The 22466-nt window shown below is 32.9% G+C and overlaps 1 protein-coding gene across 1 annotated transcript in view; it reads left to right on the forward strand.

Moving 5' to 3' along the window:
- MLLT4 (myeloid lymphoid or mixed-lineage leukemia (trithorax, )) overlaps nucleotides 1-22466 on the forward strand; it is a 98326-nt gene that overhangs the window by 68196 nt on the left and 7664 nt on the right. Inside the window, exons 16-23 of the mRNA XM_012939086.2 lie at nucleotides 3952-4603; nucleotides 7597-7807; nucleotides 10843-11250; nucleotides 13173-13440; nucleotides 14275-14487; nucleotides 15225-15617; nucleotides 18931-19037; nucleotides 20575-20680. Coding sequence (XP_012794540.2) covers nucleotides 3952-4603; nucleotides 7597-7807; nucleotides 10843-11250; nucleotides 13173-13440; nucleotides 14275-14487; nucleotides 15225-15617; nucleotides 18931-19037; nucleotides 20575-20680 — 2358 coding nt within the window. The remainder of the gene's footprint in view (nucleotides 1-3951; nucleotides 4604-7596; nucleotides 7808-10842; nucleotides 11251-13172; nucleotides 13441-14274; nucleotides 14488-15224; nucleotides 15618-18930; nucleotides 19038-20574; nucleotides 20681-22466) is intronic.

Below are 22466 nucleotides of genomic sequence, written 5' to 3' on the forward strand. Positions count from 1 at the left end.
TTTAATTTCACATATTGAAATCATGAGTCAATTGAAGCTAGACCACAGTGGGAAACCTGGAAGCACTGGATGGCCACTTCGTCCTAGTATGGGACTCCATGGCAGTGCGCCCATCTGCTCACTACTGACTAACTTCAAGAGGCATTTCCTGGAGTTCTAGTGAGAAGCCGTTACCAGTGGAGTTCAACCAGGTCTGTTGTGAGATATCAACTCACTGATGACAATGGTGTACGGTGGCGCAACTTCATGGATTGGTTGAAGTTAGACATTAAGACCGTTGGATGCCGGCCAGCTCAGTGGTCTAGTTGGTTAAGCGCCTGGCGAGAGACTGATAGGTTCTGTGTTCGGATCTCGCAGGGTGCGGGATCGTGGATGCGCGGTGCTGAGGAGTCCCATACTAGGACGAAACGGCCGTCCAGCGCTTTCAGGCTTTCCATAGTAGTCTAGCTTCAATTGAGTCATGGTTTCAATCAGTGAAATTTCTAAAATCCCCACAAACCCTTTCTGAAAATATTTAATTGTTCGAAATTTACAGTCAGTTAAATGACAAATTGGTTAATCAGTAATCTAAGAAAAGATAGTCCTATTCAGACAGATTGATCAATTGTACTCTTAAATAGAAATAACGAAAATATATCAATTATGAATTCAATAGCTTCATGAATACGTATTTGTGTTTGTAACGATAGATTCGAAATTATAGTATCCGTGTAAATGTCAACATTGGAATGGTAGCACACTTAACTGACGAGTGTCTGAATTCTAAAGTATTCTATTTATGAATTAACTATTAAGAGTTTTAATTTATGATACATTTCGATTTTGTATTTCACTTGCACAACTAATTCATTTAGGAATTGTAATAATACAAATTACCTGTGACTATCATAGGCAAAGACCTGTACACACCTTCACTTCTCTGGGACGTGTTCCATAAAATAACGTAGGCAGCTGAATGAAGATCAACCTAGTCCACCACTCCTTCAAAACATGGATAAATATCTATTTACTCATTACATCCTACAAAGGTCATAGGAAACTATGCCTCTGTATTTGCTACGGAATGTATAATTTCTGGAATAGTATATACTTGTAAAAAGTAATCCCACTGACTAAAAGTATTCCATAACAATAACTATATCTCCCGGGCAGTTCTATCCCTAAATAAATAATCCAATTAGCTTTCCAAAACAAGTTTTACCAACTTGTATGACAACAAAAGACACTTATGATCATACATCTGATGATCAGTTTTTCTAATCAAATGTTCAGAAAATTGCAAATTAGTTTGAAAAGATTTGTAACGGAGTTAGTGAGTTCACAATTACTCGCTTGCATTAAACACATAATCACTTGTAGTATATTGAAACCTTTTATTTTATACACTCAACAGTTGTCATATTTTCACAGTTGAATTTAAGAGTCGCTTTAAGCTAGACCACTACTGAAAACCTGGAATCCACTGGATGGTTGTTTCGTCCTAGTTTATAACTCCTCAGCAGTGAATGAATAGGGTCGGAGATCCTAGGTTCGAGTCCCATATGAGAGATCGTGGATGCACGCTGCTAAAGAGTCCTACACCAGGACGAGACGGCCATACAGTGTTCCCAGGTCTTCAGTAGCGGCCTAGTTTTGATCGACTATCTTCACAAATCCCCATACTGATAATTATTATATGAATCATATTTTTAATTAATATGCAAAACAATCTGATGTGTTTTTCTAAAGTGTTTGTTACTCAACAACAAAAAAATGCAAAATATAATTTAATTTTTTTCACACCCCTTTATACATTCATAATCATCATCATCCTCCACCACATATGGTTAACTTGGTTGTTTGTTACAAATTTATGACGACAAAAATGTTGTCATGGATTTCGTTATGTGATTTTCACTCATCTTGTTGTTTAGATCCGGTTTAAATCTATGGGTGTTTTTTTAATGATTATTACGTCATCCATGTTGCCAATTTTTCAGTTCATCTATCTCACCTCCCTACACATTGTTTACAAGTACAAGGGAACACTTTTAATATACTTGTTTAATGATACCATTTTATTGATGACATTCATGTTAGTTTAAGTAAATAACATTATCAAGTTTGATTATGTAATACTTCATTTTTTAATTGACTGATCAATAAGTTTAACTCATTTAATAGTTGAATTCATGAATCAATTGAAGTTAGACCATGATGGAAAACTTGGAAGTATTGGATGACCGTTTCGTCCTAGTATGGGACTCTTCAACTAATTTGATTAGAGTTATTAACAATTGATGATAATAATACATTATTTATTCAGTTGGTCTGCTTTATTGATTTATGAACTCAACTATTAAATTACTATCATATCCACAAAACTCTTTTCTGATAAATTTATACAAAGCAAGAACGAGAATATTTGCAAAATATAATGAATTCATCGTAATACATTCATATTAAACATTGAAAAAGATTAATTTCCACGGTTCAAAAAACTAGTTCAATAAGACAAGACCTGAAGGTCTGGGGATCAATTAGTGGATAGGATTTATTTATTTTAACCCATAGATATTGGTACAAGGAGGCACCAAATACATATGCACCACACAGATCTCATTTGATATGTGTGAGGGCTGTGATACTGCCCGGGTGCTCAAACCGAGCTCGGTTAGCTCAGTTGGTAGAGCATCAGACTTTTAATCTGAGGTCGGGGGTTCGAGCCCACCCGTCGGGCGCAACGGCTCTTGACCAAACAAAATGGAGAGGATATGTGTGTGTGACAAATATCACCTAAAAATTCTCAGATCACTAAGTTATTTTTGATTCACACAATTCAATTCGAGTTTTAATTAATTTTCATTTTTGTAAATTAATATACAATATTCTTTCAGAAGTTACCTCTTTTTGTCAACTATTTTATTTTCATTTGTGAATCCTCAGTGACTGAAGTAGTTAGGACATATATTATGTATGTTCAAACAATGCCTACCTCAACAGATGATGTTAGCAAGTGCAGACGTAAGCTGGAAGAAAGCCAAAGATCATCAAATTAAAATGTGTCTTTAACCTATGAAGTCATGAACTGTTTGTCTGAGCCGTGTTGGTGGGTTCAGACATAAATATATATGCATATATTTTCACTGATTTTTCGAAACACATTCTCAGTGTCTGCTCAATCACATTGTCACTATTACTAAATCATTTCGTATTCTTTAATAAACATCTTGTCCATTTCATCTAAGTATGTTGATGTGGCAGGGTAACTTGGGAAAATACACATTTATGTCAGCTTGTATTTTGACTATAACTGATTGGAAGTTTTATTTTCACATAGTCCTTTTATGTTTTAGTTACTGATGAGGATTGATTTAATTTAAAGATTATTGCTGCTCCTCCTCCTTCATAGTCTGATATCAACTGAAATGCAATTGAACACAGAGGAAAATCTAATACTGGTTTCGTTCTTTAATAAAACTCATAAGCGTTAATAATTTCATGAAATTTTTCGAAGGCCCAAATTTGTATTTTATCTTCTCTGGGAATTTCTCAATAGTACTCACCTACTACTATAAAGCACAGATATTTCAGGTTAAAGATTGGATCTATCCATAATATTGAGACCGATTTCAAAACATGTCATATAGCTTCTTCACTCACTGATTATGATAATCGCGTAAACCCTAAAAGCAGTGGTACTTTGACATATTACCACGGCTAGGTCCAATAGTTAATGGATTCATAGACTGATATTAAGTCTTGGTTTGACAGCCCCAATCTTTCTTCATAAACCACACCAGCAAACATCAAGCATCAAGGTAAACATTTGTTGAATATAAGTAATACATTTGACGAGTAACTGTTTCATACTTCATACGGTTATCGCTCAGTTTGGTATGAATAAATAAACTTTAATATGAATGTTCTTCTCACAGAATACTATTTTGTTTCCTTCATATTTATGATTAGCCTCAAAGTGTTGGTGCCCGATCCAGTTCACAAATTAATCAACAACACTTACTATCGAATTCTTCATCATTTAGCACTACATCATCAGAATCAGATATTATTGTGAATGAACCGGAAGAAGGTATCGGACAGTATCGCAATCATGAAAGTAGTTTCCGTAATAGTTACTTACCAACGCGTCAGCAACAAAGTGAAGATTACAGAAGAACAGAATCTCCAATCAAATCATCTAAACAGAAAAACAAATCTCATAAACCTAATTCACCATTAATATCATCTCATCATATGTCTGAAAATTCTCACTCACAACTAAATATATTAAAAAACGTTTGTATTGACAATGAGGATAATACTGATAATGTACATGAAAAATACTCACCTGCAAACAGTATTAAATATCCTCCTCTTCCTCATCAACAAAATCACCATCAAGATGAAAGACCTCGACCAATTGTTGAATCAATATCGAATGATTTAAGTAGTTTGGAATCAGTAACTAGTCAACAAACTGTTTGTAGTTTAAATGAATCTCAACCAATAACCGATTCTTACGATAATATGCAAAATAAAACAAACAGTAATGAACATCGACGTATTCGTCATCAACCACCTCCACCGCCACCTCAGTCTAATCCATCATTGAATCATGAAGGTGAGTTTTAGTTATTTTTAGCATTTCGATTTCGATTTCTGATTAAATTTATTCACATTTGTTATACACATAATATTTGGTTTCATGTAAAACTTAAACTTATGATATACTAGCATTAATCTAGTTTAAGATGCTGATGACTTAGAATACAAAAGAAAGTGCTTTATACTCTGAGCTTCATGATACAATCATTCAACTCAAAACAATGATGAGCTCTAAAGCCGAAATATTATATTGATATTTATAAAAACATTCTATACTACTGACAAATATAATTAAACAATTCTAATTATTTGACCAAAACTCAACCTATTTCATTAGTTCAATATCAAATTGTAAGATGAGACTATAATTTATGGATGACCTTTGAGCTAAGCCATACTGACCTTGAGAGTGTCCACTTAGTAACCAGAACTAAATGAGGGTTATGAATTATAATTATAATTTATAGCTGATGATTAAGATTAGAAATTAGATTCAGAGTTTTCATCACGAACTGACATCAACTATAATGCCAAATGGATGAGTGAATTTCACGCCAAAATCCTAGACCTGTTATCTTATAACTGCTTGGTTCGTCCATAAATTATAGTCTTGCCAATTGTAACTTAAATAACACATTTCAACTTTAAATATATTACCTGAATGTAATTTACACTGTGATACTTATAAGCGAATTTAAAAAATGCACAAATAATCCAACCAAACAAGAAATTATCTTTATTCATAATTGATTCTATTTTAGATCATGTATTATTATTATTATCATTATTATTATGAATGGCTTTATTCAATTTTCAACACAAAGCATTTTCAACAAGTTTCCTTTTCTTATTTCTTAAACGATCCTGACAGTAAATACTGAGTGATCGCCAGCTTAGATGTTAGTAATTTAAGCATCGACATCTTAATAATGTTCATACCTTTCAATGCATATTGCCAGTCACTTCCTATACGTTTTTGTAAGATGTACAACGAAAGATCGTAAACTTTTCATTAACGTTTCTGAATGGATTATGTGATGTTCAAACAAACAAATAGCAGGTAGCTTGTTGAAATATATAGATGTCAGGAACAGGTAGTCCAGATATCCAAGCAATTCGCCAAAGTACTATAGTGAAATGAAAACTGCTTTTGTAAATCATACTCCCCATGAAAGTAATAGCACTAATTTACAGAGTTTATATTTTTGATAAATACAAACAACTAATCTAAATTCTTATAATAACCAGTGTATATTTCTTTCTAGAAAAAAGAACATCTGAATTCTCATTTTCATATTAACAACAGGTTTCAAACTGAGATGAACTGATCAAACAGTTTTTTAAACTTTTCTTTAGCTAATTCATGTCACTCTCGGGTAAAATCTGTTTTTTTATTTAAAATTTATAGTTTCTATGCCAAGTGTTAAGGTTATTCGTCACATTTAATCTATTGAATTAATTATGGTATGCTCAGTAACTTCATCCACTTTTCAGTTCATTTAGTGAGTGAATGTTGTATATTAGAATATAACTCTTATTAAAGATCTAATTTCATGCAATTCAAGTTAGTTTCAACGATTTGCTATGTATATGTCAATCTAGTACAGTCCAACATGATAGATGGAAAACACAAATTTAGTACAATAAAAGTACCCTCTAACATTGTAGTACTCATTCACAAAATAAATGAAATTACTGAATATAACACATTACTTAGGGATTATAAACATTGCAGATTACACCAAAAACATGAAATTTGATGATAAAGACCACTTCTCAATGAATTTTCTACTAAGGTTTATCAATAGACTTTATAGCTTCATTTCATGAAGGAATATAGTTAACGAATAAACATGATAATCATATAGAAAGATTTTAATATTAGATTATATCAGGTAAACCTTGTCTGATTATTATTGCTCCTATTCTCTCATTAAATGACGCCTTAAAAACTCGTTAACATGATAACGAATTGTCAGAAGGGGTTTTGTGGCGATTTTAGAAATTTCACTGGTTGAAATCATGAGTCAATGGAAGCTAAACCACCATGGAAAACCTGGAAACACTGGATGACCGTTTCGTCCTAGTATGGGACTCCTCAGTACCGCACACCCACGATCCTGCACCACTCGAGGTTCATACCCAGGACCTATCAGTCTCGCGCGCGGGCGCTTAACCAACTAGACCACTGAGCCGGCCGGCATCCAACGGTGTTATGTCTAACTTCAACCAATCCACGAAGTTGCTCCACCAAACACCATTGTCATCAGTGAGCTGGTATCTCATAACAGACCTGGTTGAACTCCACTACTAACGGCTTCTCACTAGAACTCCAAGAGTATCTCTTGAAGTCAGGACGAAACGGTCATCCAGTGCTTCCAGGTTTTCCATGATGGTTTAGCTTCAATTAACTCATGATATTTCAATCAGTGAAATGATAATGAATTCTTTATAAAAAGAGCTTTATTTACTGAATGATATACTTTTAATTTTTTTCTCAAATTGATCAATTCTACTATCAACTATTCGGTTCGTCATCATTTTGATGGTATATAATCGTTTAACTTTCATAGGGTTATCATTTTTTGTTTATGCAATATATGTATCTAATGATTACATAATACTATTAAATAACCAATCATAATAGTACATAAACATTAATCTGTCTATAACAATAAATGTATGCAATGTGTATACATGTAAATGACTAAATGAATCTACTTTAAAGGTTAATTACTTTCTAGTATATATTTACACATATAAAAACAGAACCATTGATTGGACAATTATATAATGAGTATTTCTCATAAAATCAATAATCATTTATTATAAATAGACAGTGTAATGGATGTTGTTTTGCTCTGAAAGCAAATCCAAACATAGATCACTTTTGTGTAAAAGTGTATGTGTGTTTCACAGAGATCCATATTGTAATCAAATTTAGAATATAATTATACTCAACAATGTCTAATATTGATCAAGATCTATTTTCATATTTTCGTTATCAAGCTACAAAAACTGATCTTATTCTGAATAAAAAAGATGGGAAACCAGCATGGCGTGAAACGGATCTAGATCATGTTACAATGAAAAATTATCAAGATAATAATAATCATGAAAATAATAATCAAGACAAGAATGATGATTGGAATCAACATAAATCAACAGAGAATAGAAATATCACTTCCGTAAAATATGAAAGTTCAAGTGAAATTTCAAAGTAAGGAAGATAACTTTTAATAATTTAATATTCAATATTATAAGTGGATGATCTTTATTGTCTTATATACGTTCTGAGTAGTTTACCTTATTATATAACATTTTATTATAATGAATACATGACTAACAATGATATTCTTAATGTTTATTTCATTTTATTTGGGCATTTGATAGGATAAGTACTCTGAGTTTGTGTTTTATTATGAACATCAGTACTAAAATGTAGATGCATCCCTTTGACAAGTTCTAAATAGAACAAAGTATTAGTCTAGTGAATTTATCTATTTGAGTATTGGCTGTTTGATAATTACGCTTTATTATAAGTTTCTATTTACATTCGATAATTCCTTTGATGGGTTTAGTTACAAAATGTATTTATTTTATTTTATTTTATTTAAACACATAATCATTCGACTTATATGAGGACTGGAATACTGCTCGGGTGCTCAAACCGAAGCAGGTAAAAACATGAGAGGGGGTTAAAACATTTTAGATTAAATAATATCATACATGATTCCCTTGTTATGATTGATTTGTTAAACCGATCTATCATTATTAGTTATTTATTTAAACACATAGATATTGGTACAAGGAGGCACCAAATACATATGCGCTACACAGATCTCATTTGATATGTGTGAGGGCTGTGATACTGCCGGGGTGCCTAAACCGAAGCAGGTGATTTTCTTAGGGGACCATACCCGGAGCCTTCGACCTGAAGGTCAGATCCACAGGGCAGTGGAACAACGTAAGGAGATGCGGTCTCATGGTAGCCGGTTACCAACGCTTGGTTCATACGCCGTTTGTTCCTTCAGGATACTGGAGCCCATTGGCACCATTAGTTTGGAATCAGGGTTTTCCATCTCCTCTAGATGGACTCTCCATGTCCACCAACCCGGTTAAAGCGCCGGACATACGCTTTTCATCCTCTTAACTTCGTAAACAACACCCCCGCCACGAGAAGGCGGTGAGTAGGACTTCCCTGGCAGAGGCTATATACGTGTGGCCATGTGAGAGCATTTCGAGAGGAAGAGCGGACTTTCCCCACTCTCGGCCGTACCAGGGCATTTTGGGGCCTTTGAAGAAAATTAGCTTTTCTCAACTGATAACTACCCACAGTAACAAAGACGAATATAATATACAAAATATAAAATATATAAATATTTATAAAGGATGAAAGTAGATAAACTTATCAAACCTTTATTTCATTCATGTTATGGATAGAATGTTATATTTATTTAGTGTATAATCTGAAATATATATAGTAACTTGTTCTTTTTTATAAATTTCGATAGAACAATGAGAAGACGTAGTTGATCTAAAAAATGTGATGTATTTGTGCTATACATATAAAATGCCCTGACAAGTATATGTATGACCAGATTGTTCAAAATGTACGTCATATTTCTCAAATCAACTCTGTCTTCTCATGTTCTTAAATATGTAACGTTTTTTTCTTATCATTGAACAATCAGTTGTTTTCAAATTAAAACTGTTATGATAATTAGCTGAATTTTCACTACCGGGACAATGAAGTCATTATTGAAATGATTCCCTTGAAAAAACGTAGACCAAATTGTCAGAAGAAACATTGGGTTTACTTACTTACTTACTTACTTACTTACTTACTTACTTACTTACTTACTTACAACTGTTACTCCTAATGGAGCATAGGCCGCCGACCAGCATTCTCCAACCCACTTTGTACTGGGCCTTCTTTTCTAGTTCCATCCAATTCTTGTTCATTTTTCTCATGTCTATCTCCATTTTCCGGCGTAATCTGTTCTTTGGTCTTCCTCTCCTCCTTTAGCCTTGAGGATTCCATGTGAGAGCTTGTCTTGTGACACAGTTGAGTGCTCTCCTCAATGTGTGTCCTATCCACTTCCAGCTCTTCCTAATTTCTTCCTCCGCTGGAATCTGGTTTGTTCTCTCCAACAGGAGGTTGTTGCTAATAGTGTTCGGCCAACGGATCCGAAGTATTTTGCGTAGACAACTGTTAATAAACACCTGTATCTTTTGGATGATGGTTCTAGTAGTTCTCCCGGTTTCCGCCCCATACAGTAGAACTTTCTTGACATTTGTATTGAAAATTCTGACATTGGTGTTGGTTGACAGTTGTTTTGAGTCCCAAGCCCGGATAAAGGAGGGGGGTTGGACATGGGGTTAGCGACCCCATCCCGTAGAAAACTAACTCGCTAAAAAATCGCTAACCAGAAAAAATTATTCAAACCTTTTTAAACGTTGGATTTACTTCAAATCTATTCTCTGAGATTTTACAAATACATTCTTCCTCTTTGAAGTCATTTTTTGTCTGAATTTCGAATGTATGAGGATAATATTAGACATTAAATAGGAAGAATGTATTTGTAAAATCTCAGCGAAAGAATTTGAAGTAAATCCAACGTTTCGCCTGGCAATCTGGTCCAAGCTTTTTCAAGGAAATACATTCTTCCTCTTTAATGTATCACATTAACTCGGCGCCCAAATACTGTAAAACTATTCGGTCAAATTTAGACGAAACTTCTTATTTATTATTCCGTGAGGATAATATTAGTTTCAAAGTGTTTGGTTGAAATAATCATCAAATGTTATTAGGTATTTATAAGGTCTACAAATCATGTATTATGTAATCTTTGTTTATCCTATATCATATTGAATCTTTGAAGAAAATGAGCTTTTCTCAACTGATAACTACCCACAAAATGTTTAAGTATATGTTTAAAGGTTTACCATTCCATGATATATTCAGTTAACTGGATCAGTTAATTAGCATCTAGCCACTGGTTTACATGTTCTAAATCAGCTGTATTGACATCAGTTCATATATCACCTCGTAAAGTGTGACAGCAGACTGGTACAAAGACTCAGACATAGTGATTAAATTTTAGGATTGATATTTGTATGAAAAAGCAACCTCTATGCAATAAGCTGTAAAACAATTAAGCATTCTCCTTAATCTTTTTATAAACCATAACTGAAAAATATATGTGATCATTGAATAAGTAATGACTCTATTCAATCTTGTACAAAACACAGAAATAATTCATCTGCATCTCAGAAGTTTGATAAAACTAATTATGATCCCAGTTCAACTGACCATCTAGCCTACATTCCATATTCGACTGAAACTACTCAATCATCTATGCATAAAAACAAGGCAACCGAGGAAGATAATCCAATGAACAGTTTGTTAAATATTTCACCGCATAACTTAGGACAGTCCACTTTACATTCTGTAAATCAAGCATCAGTCGGTTGCCAACAAAATAACTCCTCAACAAAATCACTTCCTTATGAGGATGAACCAGATTCAGAAGCCTTGAAACCACCTTCTCACGCTGTAGTATCTACTAACCGATGGACTGAAGAACCCAGTATTATGATGAGAGGTCTAGTGGAACAAACTGATCTTCCCGTTGTACATATTAACCCTCAGCGTGGTCGGTAAGTAGCAATAGTAATAGTAGTATTTTTACATCACACCAAATAGATCTCACATAAATATACAAAAGCTATGCACATTATTATTTGGTTCGTGTAGTTGGTGTTGCATTTTGTTGTTTCGATTTTTAAAGTTTTGCATTTATTCGGTTTATTTATTTGGTTAATGCACCTATGTACAATGACACTGAATGTTTTTTTATCATAACATTTTACATTTAGTTTGTATATAAATGACTTAAGAAAGAGTACTTTCTGTCTAATAGCGGACCCGGTTGCACCGCTGTTAAAGAAGCTATTATCTTTTTTTCGGTAATTAAGGTCGTAAATCATGTTCACGAATTGCTTATCGGATTATGAGTTTTCCGGTTATAGTTATACACATGTAATACACAATCAAACCAAACAAAATCTACTATAAAACAGTATGCAACTACTCAGTTATAAATATTTCTAAACAACGTGATGCAGTTTTATACTGTATTTACTGACCTATTGACTTTGATCAACAAAGTTGTTGACTGTTCACAATTAACCATTGAGTCACAGATTTAAGCTAATAAAAATCATGAGCATGGGGTTGTGAATATTGTTGAGTTTTTTTATTGTGATCATGAATCGATCAATTTTAAACTATCACTGAAAACCTGGAAGCACTGAACCGCCATTTCGTCCTAATATGAGACTCCTCAACAGAACGTATTCACAAACCTGCACGTGGGATTCAAACCCAGGACCTTCGGTCTCGTGCCTATTTCATTTTGAACAGTTGAGAAGTACCACTAGTTTTCACAATAAATTTTTTCTTAGTCAGTGGAATTACAAAATATTTGGTTACCGTCTAAGAACCGATTCCATTGAAATATGTTCTCTTTAATTATTTATATTGATAAAATGAAAATCTTCTTATCGAATCATCACAAAAATGTCTGGAACACTTTTGTAGATTGACTGTATCTAGTTCAATTCTAGAAAGAAGGAATATGAGAACAGATACGAACAATATTACAGTTTCGGAAGGGGTTTTGTGGAGATTGTAGTAATTTCAACAGTTGAGATCATGAGTCAATTGAACCTAGACCATCATGGAAAACCTGGAAGCACTGGACGGCCGTTTCGTCCTAATGTGGGACTCCTCAGCAGTGTGCACCCACGACTCCGCCTCGCGGGACGCGAACTGCTGAGGAGTCCCACATTAGGACGAAACGGCCGTCCAGTGCTTCCAGGCTTTCCATGGTGGTCTAGGTTCGATTGACTCATGATCTCAACTGATGAAATTATTACAGTTTGTTAGTTAATTTTCTGGTTTAACAGAATCGTTGAATTTCATGATAGATTATTGTGTATTAATGACTATATTATTATTTTTGTAATGTTATAGTTGTATAAGATCAAGCTTTTATCACAATATATTCGCAACATCAGTCCAAACATGATTTTTAGTCTTTATTTTATGTATAACAATATCAGAAATCTAAGTTTATTACTTACTATCATAATACAAGATTATTTAATGAAGTCACTGACGATTTAGATAGGGATTGGTACGCGCTAAAACATCACAATGAACATTGGATTCTTTAATAAAACGATACACATGCCTCTATGATAACTACTAACCAGTAGGCAACGTATGATCGTAGTTTCGGATTGATTCACTCTATTTAACAATGAAAAGTGTGGTTTTCATTTAAAATTACATTGATCAATGTTAATTTTTAATTTTTAAAATTCTGCGTTCTTTGTTATTGCTGTTGTTTGAATACGTACCATCTGGGTATGTCTGAGACGTTGGAATTCCTGGTAAAAGAGTGGACTAAGACGATTTGTTTGTTTCATTAAATTTATGTTGATAAATTTACTTTATTTCCCTTATAATCTTGTTGTTTAATTTGTTTATTCGTTTATGATTTTTCAAACAAAAGTATCTCAACCAAACCCTATCACCCCAATGAAATAAATCAATTGAAAATGGAGAATACTAATAACACTATACAACCGTCTAAATCTATTGTACATGATCGTATTCCTCAGTATACAAGTGATTATCGAAAATATGATTTACCAGGGAATTTGACATCTGTACAGAAATCAGCATCATATATATCTACTTCATCTTATCCAAATCAATCCTCAGGTATACAGTTTTCAGATAGTGATAAATTCAATTCAGTTTCTTCACAAAGTAATCGAGTAAGTTATTGTTTCTTATAACTTGAGACATTCATTAGGTAACAGGTTATTTAGTAGGAATATCGAATTCATTTAGACTGTTGAATGGTATGATTTCATCTATTTTGTCTTTTTGAAAAAGAACTAACACTCGATCTCAGAATTGTTTGTATGTTCTATGGTTTACATCACGAACTGCTCTTTATGAAATAATCATTGAAAACCAGAGTGTATTGAACAGTCAATTACTTACATATGGCATTGTATGATGGTTACACGAAACATTGTCTCAATGAAGTCTACTTGGTTTTAGGTTGTCATCGAACGTAGGTTAGTTTGTGAAATCAGCCCATAATGCAGATAATATTTCTTCTTAATCTTAGTGTAATTAACTGAAAAATTAAAATATCGTGTTTTATTGATGTAAGACTAGATTTATTTTTATTTATAGTTTATCTGCAAAAACCTCTTAAAGAATATGGTATTAGAAAGTGGTACTTAACTAGTTGTCACTTTGTCGATTTCTTGGATGAATGTGTACTCTAAACAAGAAATCGTTAATACAGTGGCATACGTATTATTATTTTATTTCAGAGTACATTAGAAGCCAGAGAGTTAGTGATTGAAGTACTTGGTATTTTACCAGTAGACTTATGCGTAAATCCCACTTTACGTGACCCAGTTTTAACGGCCAGGTAGTATCACTGACGTTCAAACGAGCTAGCTGTGTACTTGAGATTATCCATCATATTATTTCATTACACAAAGAAATGTTTGTTTATACACTGATACTTCTAGGGTAAAACAATATCTTTCCAAAAATTTCACAAATTCTCCTTCTGTTTCTTATTACAGTTAAATATGGAAGTACATAATACATTACCTACTTATCCCAGACCTATAACAACATCATATGTTCCGTCACCGCCTCCTATTCCAACTGCAGAGTATCCACAATATCATCCACCGGAACGATTAGAACCAGTTCACTGGTCAACGTATAAACATTGTTCATCTACAAATGAATCACATTTATCGCCTATATCTACTAATCCAATTGATGTACAAGTTAGCATTCATTTCATTGTTGATTTTGACGGTTACATATTAGTGAAATACGTTTAATATATTTTGGATAATATTCATTTAAAACAAAAGCAGTTTATGTCATTCAGTAGTAATTTTATTCAATCAAATTATTTTCAACTATAAATGATTCGAAAGGATTTTATAGGGATTGTTTCAATTAACAGTCATTCTATTCGATACTAATTGATCTGAATTGTAGTACTGTAAGAAACCAGAGAGCACTAAATAGTAATTTTGTTTTAGAACGGGATCAACTGGATGGCTGTAATGGTTAAAAGTTCAATACTAGACCTGATGGTCCTGATTTCGATCCATGACGGGGTAGTATATGCTGATTACTGAAGAGTCGTAGACTAAGATGAGAAACAACTGTCTAGTGTTGTTATATTTTCAATGGTACCCCAAGATTAATTTACTGTCTCTAAACAAAAAATTTCACTTATTAATTTACTTATTATGGATACGCGGTTGATGGAGAAACTTAATAGAGATCTATCAGTGAGACTGATAAATCCTGGGTTCTAATTTCACGAGACGGGATCGTGGATGCGCACTGCTAAGGAGTCCTACAGTAGGAATAAACGGCCGTTCAGTGCTTCTAGGTTTTCCATAGTGGTCTAGCTTCAATTGACTCATGATCTAAACTACTAAAATTATTGTAATATTTACAAAATCCCTTCTGATATTAAGTTTACTACCGTTCTAATTTGTTTTAGTCTTCTACAATTAATTCATCACTGAAACCATTGGACCGAATAATCCATAGACCAGATTCAGATGACAATTATCCATCTTCATTATCTAAATACTCCAATAAACCGGCTGCATTTCGTTCTTCATCTCCGACTGGTTCAGCTGCAAGTCGCGTTATTGCAATTCAATCAGAAATTGCTGAATTAGAAGCTCAACAACGTGTTGATAATCGATTAGATTTAAGTTCAACATTAGATAGATTACATGTGGAATTACAATTTCAAAAACGTTTAGCAGAACGTGAATCGAATTGCAAGATTGCAGTGAATAATAATAATAATAATATCAGTACCAGTAATAATTCTATAGTAAAAGAAACCAAAAATTATAATATACCTGAAAAATCAAGTACACTAGTAAGTATGAATTAATTTTTGAAAGTAAATTTTGTGTTTTAAGCCTTATATTAGGTATTGCTAGGTAATCGGCAAGAAACTCTGAACCTGGGTTCCGTGCTAGTTGGCAAAATTCAGCAAGGTGTACATTCACTTTTGAGAGGACTAATGCCTCCTGTAGGATTCGAACTTATTTCACGTAAATTCACAGTCTTACCAAGTTATTACTGAACTATAGAGACAGTAAATGACCTGTGGAAATAAGATATTTATAATAGAGAGATGACCAATAATTATCAAAATTTCATACTTGTCTAGCCCTTTCAGTGTTAATCATATACTATCGCCCAAGCTCCAATGTGACCAATAGTCTAATTCAATCTATCTTCATTTCAGTACGTTGAACTGTTACGGAACACATAAAAATTCACTGTTGAATGTGAAAAATACTTCAATCAGTCAGTCAGTCAGTTACAATGTAGGACCAGACACATATGTACATCAGTCCAAGTTGCCATACCTCATTAGCACAACATGATGAACACCAAATTCATAGAAGTAGTTAATTCAGTGGTGATGATACATAAAAGAAAGATTGTATATAAGGATATAGTACAGGAAGAAAGAATTAGTTGGTAAAAAAAAATTTTAATCTCATAGTCCAAGGGATGACAAAGAGTGTATATACCTATGACATTATGATCGATTCTGAGTCATGTCACCCAGAGTCTCCAACCATTGATTACAATAGTCACGCGGACCCCATCTACCAACATGGCTCAGACTAGAAACTAGTGACTTTGTGGACTGATGCCACGTTTTGGTTTGGCTGCCTCTAACTCATCATAACTGCGAATTGTAAAAAAACATTTGAAATTTATGAAAAATATAGTAATAATTAAGAATTAATTAGGTAACATTCCTTGTTATACATATACAAAAGTGATATGTACATACTACTCTAACCATTCGGATCCGAAATTGTAATGGACTGTTTCATTAAAAAAATCAGTATGGAATTATGTTGTCTTATAATAGAATAATAATTACACAGGATATCAAAATTTTAAAAAAATCTTTTAACGTACAGATCATTCAACTGACAACCAAATAGCTAAATTTTAATATGGTCACTACAAAACATAATTGATCCCTGATTTTATCTGGGGAAAAAAATCAACGAAAATTATTGTTGAGTAATTTCGGATGCGGATGAAGAATCTATTCAATATTCAATAGTTATCCAGTTCATGTAACATTTATTATTTCTCTTCACAACTTATTCAGCTATGCTGATTGTTTGTATACATTGAAAATGAATAATAGTTAGACATATCATTCCTTCTTGATATAATGATTTGACCTATCTGTCAATGTTTATTCTGAACAAAATTGAACTATTACTCAATTAAACAGTATACAGAACATAATAGTAAATTATCAGAAGGGGTTTGTGGAGATTTTAAAAATTTCACAGATTAAAACCACCAGTCAATTGAAGCTAGACTACCATGGGAAGCCTGGACGGCCGTTTCGTCCTAGTATAGGACTCCTCCGCAGTGAGCATCCACGGTCTCACGTCCTGCGGGACTCGAACCCAGGACCTATCAGTCCCGCGCCAGGCGCTTAACCAAATAGACCACTGAACCGGCATCCGGTGGTGTTAACGTTTAACTTCAACCAATCCACGAAGTTGTGCCATCGTACACCATTGCCTTTAGTGAGCTAATATCTCACAACAGACCTAGTTGTACTCCACTGGTAACGGCTTCTCACTAGAACTCCAGGAGTATCTCTTGAAGTCAGTCACTAGGACGAAACGGCCATCCAGTGCTTCCCGGTTTTCCTTGGTGGTCTGGCTTCATTTGACTCATGATTTCAATTTGTGAAATAATATTAAATGTTTATTAAGCATTGTTGACATAATCTGTTGTTATATTCATAACAATATGCAAAACATTATAGCTATGAAAGTACTTTTCAGTGTATTAATGAATTATTATACAAACGTTATAATTTATCAACTTTGCATATATAATCTAATTTATTGATTTCATCAAATGTTCACTCCCTTATCATATGACTAACTGTATAATACAAATTACTGTACTTTCTGCAGGTCACTTGTTGCATAACTAATCTGAATTTGTGGGTGTAACTAGAGAATGTCCACTTTGTTTATTCAGTTCGTTTATTGTTTTCTATTTTCTGTAATACAAAGTTAGAGATTGAAATAGGCTATAGACTTGGGGTTGAATAAACTATTTTTGTATGATGTAACTGTTGCGCTGTTGAAATTGTGAACTTACTGATCTTATTCTTTTGCATCATAACAAGTGAGTAGTGTAACAGTTCATGTCTAACAGAAAAGTACCATGTATAGCAGGTGAGCATGAAGAATAATGTAGATTAGAAGAGCTGGAAAAGAGAACTAAAAAATAATGAACCAACAACTCATCAGGCACATACAATCCACTTACGTTTATTACGGAAAGTAATAGACAACAATCAACAATAGCACAAGCCTGAGATAATCTTGAAGTCGAAACTAAAACCACATAGTTTAACAGTAGGAATGTCATTCTTGGTAACATTCAACAATGTTAAATAATCTATTCTTATATAAATAAGTGTTATACAATCTTATCATTATGTTGTGTAAATAAAATTTACATCCATTTTTATCCAATCTAATCTGTTTTCTTAGATACTTTTAACATAGATACATTCGCATATAATCTAATAGAGGACTGTACACTTAACAATAGCTTGTATTTATGACGTTATTTGAACAAATATACTTCACAATTGACGTTGGTTGAGTTGTTTATCCTTAAAATACCAGATGGTTTGATTTCTTTATTCTGGTTAGAGTTTTTTTAAGCAAGTTACTTTTCAACGGGATGGGGCCGATAACCCCATGCCCAATCTTCCTCCTTTATCCGGGCTTGGGATCGGTAGTAACCCTAGAAGGGCTCCATACGGAGTTTAAAATGCTTACTGATTAATTATTTTGATAGACAATGCAAAAGAATGAAGCAATGATCTATGATCTATTTGTGATTAGTCAATATATATATAATCTTCTTTGTTTACTATATACTTGTTGTTAAGTAGTCTGTTGACGTGATCGCAAATATATCAGTTAACCTATTTCATTTATGATTGTCTGAATAACAACATAACCGTAGTTTTTATTCTTTCATATATATTTAGATTATGAATAAGAATGAAAGTGCATTATAACCATTATCCCTAGAAATCATAAATGTTAGATTTTGAAAATATTGATATTTTTATAACATATTTTCTCAATAATTTTGTTTTAATTAAGGAATCATCACAGTCTCGTTCATCAATGTCTATGTCCAATACAAATTATCCTAATGAACAAGATTGGGTTCAAAAACGTAATCAAGCTGAACAAGAATTATTAGAGACGTAAGTATTTCAGAGAGATTTTTAATGGTTATACTTCCGCTCTAACATCTCTGTCTATCAGTTTAAGTTTAATTATTCTGATATTTATCCTGATAACAGTAGTACGTTTGTAGTAGTAGGATTAGTATTCGATGATTTGATTGCTGAATAAATTTGTAATGTACGAGTTTTTGAACAAGGTGACATTTCCATGCTGAGTTCAAATACTTTGATATGTTTTATACAGTAACAAGTGACATATATAAAGTGCAATAGTTACCGAGTAACCACCTCTTTTTTATAGTTCACATTACGAACTGACATAACTAAAACAATCACTGAAAAAAGCACTGGGTAGCTATTTCAACCTGGTATGATACTTTTCCACCAAAGACCAAGCCCGGGATTATTCAGATCCCGCGACGAGCGGTTGACCTTTTGTATTCTACACATAAAACATTTCAATCGAATACACATATATGAATGTCTAATATATAATAAGATAACCTGAAACAAACGATAAGAATATTAAATTTATTCAAAATAATCAACTATAATAATAAATAACAATTTGCGAGCGATAATAAATGTAAGCAGATAGATAGTAGCTAACAGTGGAATTCAGAACACGCGTTTCACCCTACTTTAAACTCATCAGCTGGGCGTACATACATCTCGGAATTGATGTTCACTCTGAGACTCGAACCCATTACCGCTCATTTCATACATCATAGCGCTATCCACATGACTATCGAGTCCAAGCAGTCACTAGCTTGTGAAATGGATGAAGGTGTGCATCCACGATCTCACCTCGCGAGATTCTAAGCCAGGACTTATTGGTCTCACGTGCTAACACTTAACATTTAGACTACTAAGCCGGCATCTAACGGTGTTAATGTTTAACAATAACCAATTCACGAAACTGATCGACATATCTACCATTGTCATCAGTGAGTTACTATTTCACTACGGACCCGGTTGAACTCCACTGGTCACTGTTAGTCACTAGAACTCCAGGATATACACCTTGAAGCCAGTCACTAGTGAGCATATGTTGATTAGTATCAGAAGGGGTTTTGTCGAGATTTTAGTAATTCCAATAGTTGAGATCATGAGTTAATTGAAGCTAGACCACCATGGAAAACCTGGATGTTTAGAACTGCAATTGATCAGTCTCTTATTGGCATATATGTATCTTGTACGGATCGTCTCAGTATTGCCATAAGTCAAAGCATTATAAGCAGAGATAGATTATACGTTTCAATGAAATTCAGGATGCATTTTCGTTCTAATTGGAACTAATCAATTTTAGTCCTAAATATCAATTAGAAGACTCAAACAATCAATACAAAAAATCCTAATAAATATATACTTACTTCTATACATTCAATTAAAACTATATGAAATTAAACAACAATCATATTTCAATAATGAAAACTTGGATTAATTTTGATTTGGTTATTTATTTATTCCCTAAAGAAGTTGCTTACATTAAGTGACGAAACGTCAGATAATCTAATGGAGATATTACAAATATTTATACATTATATCATTTTAGACAAAATCAAAAACTATCACAATTAGAACAAGAGCATAGAGCGATGTTAATAAGACAAGAATTAAGAGCTAAAGAACGTAGTCATTGGTTTGAACATAAACATCAAGTATGTTTTAATTGATTTCCATTTTGTTTTCTATTATTTTTACTACTATTACTATTTATTAAAGATAAAATTAAATGTATATGCTTCCATTTGTTGAGTTATATTGACTGGTTACTGGGTATTACTGAAGATGATACTATATCAATTTATTTGTTTTATACTACTTACATAGTGATAACTGTTCTCTCCATTGATAATTCTTATGTAGAAAGATGCATTATTCAGTAGTTTTCTAGATATCATTAGTTTGAAAACATTATTGATTTGTTTAAAGATTAATAGTAATATGAGTTGACTAAATTTACTTGATGTTGTTTTACTTGTATCTTGCCATTGTTATTTAGGACTGTAATTGATTAGTCTGTTATTGGCATATATGCATCTTGTGCGAATTGCCTCGATATAGCCTTAATTCACAAGTTTTTTTAGCAAAGGTGGATAGTGGCCGACATTGGAATCCAGGATGGACGTTTCGTCCTATTTGGCACTCATCAACTGCATGTATCTGCATCTCAGAGTTGATGTCTACTCTGAGACTCGAACTTAGTACCGTTCGCCTCAAATACCATCACGTTATCTATTTGGCTACTGAGTCCTGAGTGAACATCAACTCTGAGATTCAGGTATATCCAGCTGACGAGTACCAAATAGGACAAAATGCGCTTCCTGGATTCCACTGCTAACCACTACCCATCTTTGCATATAATGCATGTGAATTAAGGCTATATCGAGGCAATACACACAATATGTACATATGCCAATAAGAGACTGATTAATTGCAGTCCTAGATATCAATGAGAAGATTAAAATAAAAAAAACAATACTAAGTTAATTTAACTTGGTGTTTACTTTAATAAGTAAGAGGTTTTCTAAACTTTCATCATAATATTAATTCTTCCTTATTTAGTATTATAAACTATATGTTCTGTGGTATGACTACATCTAATTAATAACTGTACACAGGATGTGTACTTTTATTCCAATAGTATAAACATTCAAAAAGGATTAATTATGTTATGATTTCTTAATTAATTCACATAGGGTATTCTGTTTAAGTGAGAGATATGATTACCCTATTGGTATAATTTATGAATCTGCTTGATACAATAAACTCAAGTTAATTGATGACAACTAAATTACATAAAGCTTGAGGCACGCATTAACATTTTAAAGCATCGACGACAATCTACCTACATTATTATATTAAATGATTAGTGTAATCATTTGACTTTTTTTTTAAAAAAAAACAGATACATCGAAGTATACAACTTGGAATACTCTTCAATGATCGAACAAGTTCATTCTTCTATAGAAAGAAGGTTATAATCACACAACAATTTATTGTTAAAATGACTTAATAAAACTTGAACAATGGAATTCTGTAAATATTAAACACTAGATGGATATGATTTTATTTGATCTATACTTTGCCTAGAATCTGTTTTATGTTCACTTCCAGTTCCAAGCTCGATTACAAAATGTTTGAAGATAAAGTTGCCAAGCTTATTCCTCAAAAGCGGAACTTGATGAAAGTTATTAATCAAATAACTAATGTCTAGATTTGTAGTGAAACGAAAATCAAATATACTTAATTGAACATAAATACTGTTGGAAATCAACAATAAGAGAATGGACAGATCTTCTTTCACTTTCAATCCTTTTGTATACATTTAAGTACGAGTTGAAAAAAACAAAAAATTTCTTGCATATTTTAATTTAGAGATCATTAGTTATTTGTATAAAGTTTGCGTTCGAGTTACTAATAAATTGAAGGTTATACAATTTA

This window comes from Schistosoma haematobium, chromosome 5 (assembly GCF_000699445.3).
Source record: "Schistosoma haematobium chromosome 5, whole genome shotgun sequence".
Classification (NCBI taxonomy): Eukaryota; Metazoa; Platyhelminthes; class Trematoda; order Strigeidida; family Schistosomatidae; genus Schistosoma; species Schistosoma haematobium.